The sequence below is a fragment of the Emiliania huxleyi genome (assembly GCF_000372725.1).
Source record: "Emiliania huxleyi CCMP1516 unplaced genomic scaffold EMIHUscaffold_4934, whole genome shotgun sequence".
In the NCBI taxonomy this organism is placed as follows: Eukaryota; Haptophyta; order Isochrysidales; family Noelaerhabdaceae; genus Emiliania; species Emiliania huxleyi.
The window spans coordinates 1-1645 of NW_005198292.1; the positions used below are offsets into that span (position 1 = coordinate 1).

At 67.5% G+C, this 1645-nt stretch overlaps 1 protein-coding gene across 1 annotated transcript; it reads left to right on the plus strand.

Moving 5' to 3' along the window:
- Positions 1-971: 971 nt before the first annotated feature.
- On the plus strand, positions 972-1376 carry EMIHUDRAFT_317942 (hypothetical protein; the record flags this gene model as incomplete). The annotated part of the gene is made up of 1 exon (XM_005767429.1): positions 972-1376. One exon carries the CDS (start codon positions 972-974, stop codon positions 1374-1376), a length of 405 nt encoding a protein of 134 aa, XP_005767486.1.
- Between the last annotated feature and the right edge of the window lie 269 nt (positions 1377-1645).

Here is a 1645-nt window from a genome sequence, read left to right on the forward strand (position 1 = left end):
CCAGGCGCCCGCCTGCGCCTTGAAGGCCTCGTATTCCCGCTCGCGACCGGGCACAGGGGACTCGGCGCCGTACGCCGCGGGGACGGTCGCGCCGGGACCGCTCCCTCCCGCGGGTGGCGCCTCCTCCCACTCGGCGGCCGGCTCCGCTCCTCCCGGCGCCTCTCCGCCCGGCGCTCCTCCCGGCGCCTCTCCAGCCGGCGCGGCTCCGTGCGGCCGCTTGAAGTCTGCGGTCGGGATGTCGTAAAAGTTGTTTTGCAGGCCGGGCGAGCGGCTGCGCTGCTCTGCGTCGATGGGCGGAGGCGCGTGGGCGGGTCCCGCGGCGGGCTGCGCGCCGGACGCGCCCCCGACGCGTGGCGGCGCGGCCGCCGCCTGGCTCTGCTTGGCCAGCCACGCCGCCTTCGCCTCCGCCTCCGCCGAGCGCTGAGCTGCCGACGCGGCAGCGGAGGGTGGCGGCGGGTTGTGCTGCGAGTTTTGCCCCGCGAGCCAGCGAGCTTTGGCCTCCTCTTCCGAAGGCCGGTCCGCGGCGCAGAGGTGGGCGGCGGCCGCGCGAGTGAGAGGTTGAGAGGAGGGGGCGAGGTAGGCAGGCGGAAGGTGTAGCGTGAGCGCGGAGGAGAGCAGCCACATTGATGAGAGACTAGAGTGAGGCCCTTGACGGGCCCCGCCCCCAATGGGGCGGGGTTGAATGGGCTAGCGCTGGCGTGGCGTTGACATGAGCACAAAGTTGCTAATGTGCGTGGACGAACAAACACAGAGTAGGGTTGAAATCGTCCACGTAAGGCTTAGGGAGTGCTTGGGGTGGCCTCAGGCATCCCCAAGGGAGTCGCAGCGGTGCCCCATAAGCAGCTTAGCGATTGTCGAACCTCGAAGCGCGTTCGTTTGAAGAAAGGCACACGGTACTATCGGGCCACCGGAGAGTCACCGGTAAACTTCGACACTTTGAGGGGTGATAGCATGCATTATTGTGGCATATCATGTCACATAAGGTCGAGCTTGACCGCAGAAGCATCAAGAAGCGGATACTCCAGCTCGACTGTGCCGGCAAACTGCCTCCTCAGTCCTCACGCCGGCCGGCTGCCAGCAGCCGTCGCGGCCCGTGGCGTGCTCCAGAGAGGGAGAGAGGTCGAGTCCGCATGGCTCAGGCCGGCCAGAAGGTGTGTGGCGACGGCACCGTGGCAGGAGTGCGGAGAAGAGCTCGCCGAACGCGAGCAGCGGAAGGCCGAAGTGTGCCAGCGCGAGAGCCTCGCGAACGGGTGCAGAAGGAGCTCGCCGTGACACGATGCCGGGCGGTGGTGGTGCTCTGGCGGCTGTGCACAGTGGGAAAGGTCAGGCTGCAACAGCGTAGCACGATGGTAGTGCCCCGCTGCAGCCTGGCCTGACATGCACAGGGCGAACAGAGACCTTGCTATCGCCTGGCGCTCGTCTGGGCAAACTTTGACCGCCGCCCGGCTCGCCACGAGCACGCAGCGACAAAATGATGACCGTGTCGAAGTTGAGGCTGGTCGAGAGGAAGAGGCTGCCGTGCGAGCCGGCAACTGGCTGGCTCGGCGTGAACGGCCGGCGGCGACTTTTTGCCGAAGAGCGTGCCTGCCGAAGAGCGAGTCTGACTCAAAGTGCACGGAGTGGGTGCCTCCGACCGTCGGGAAGA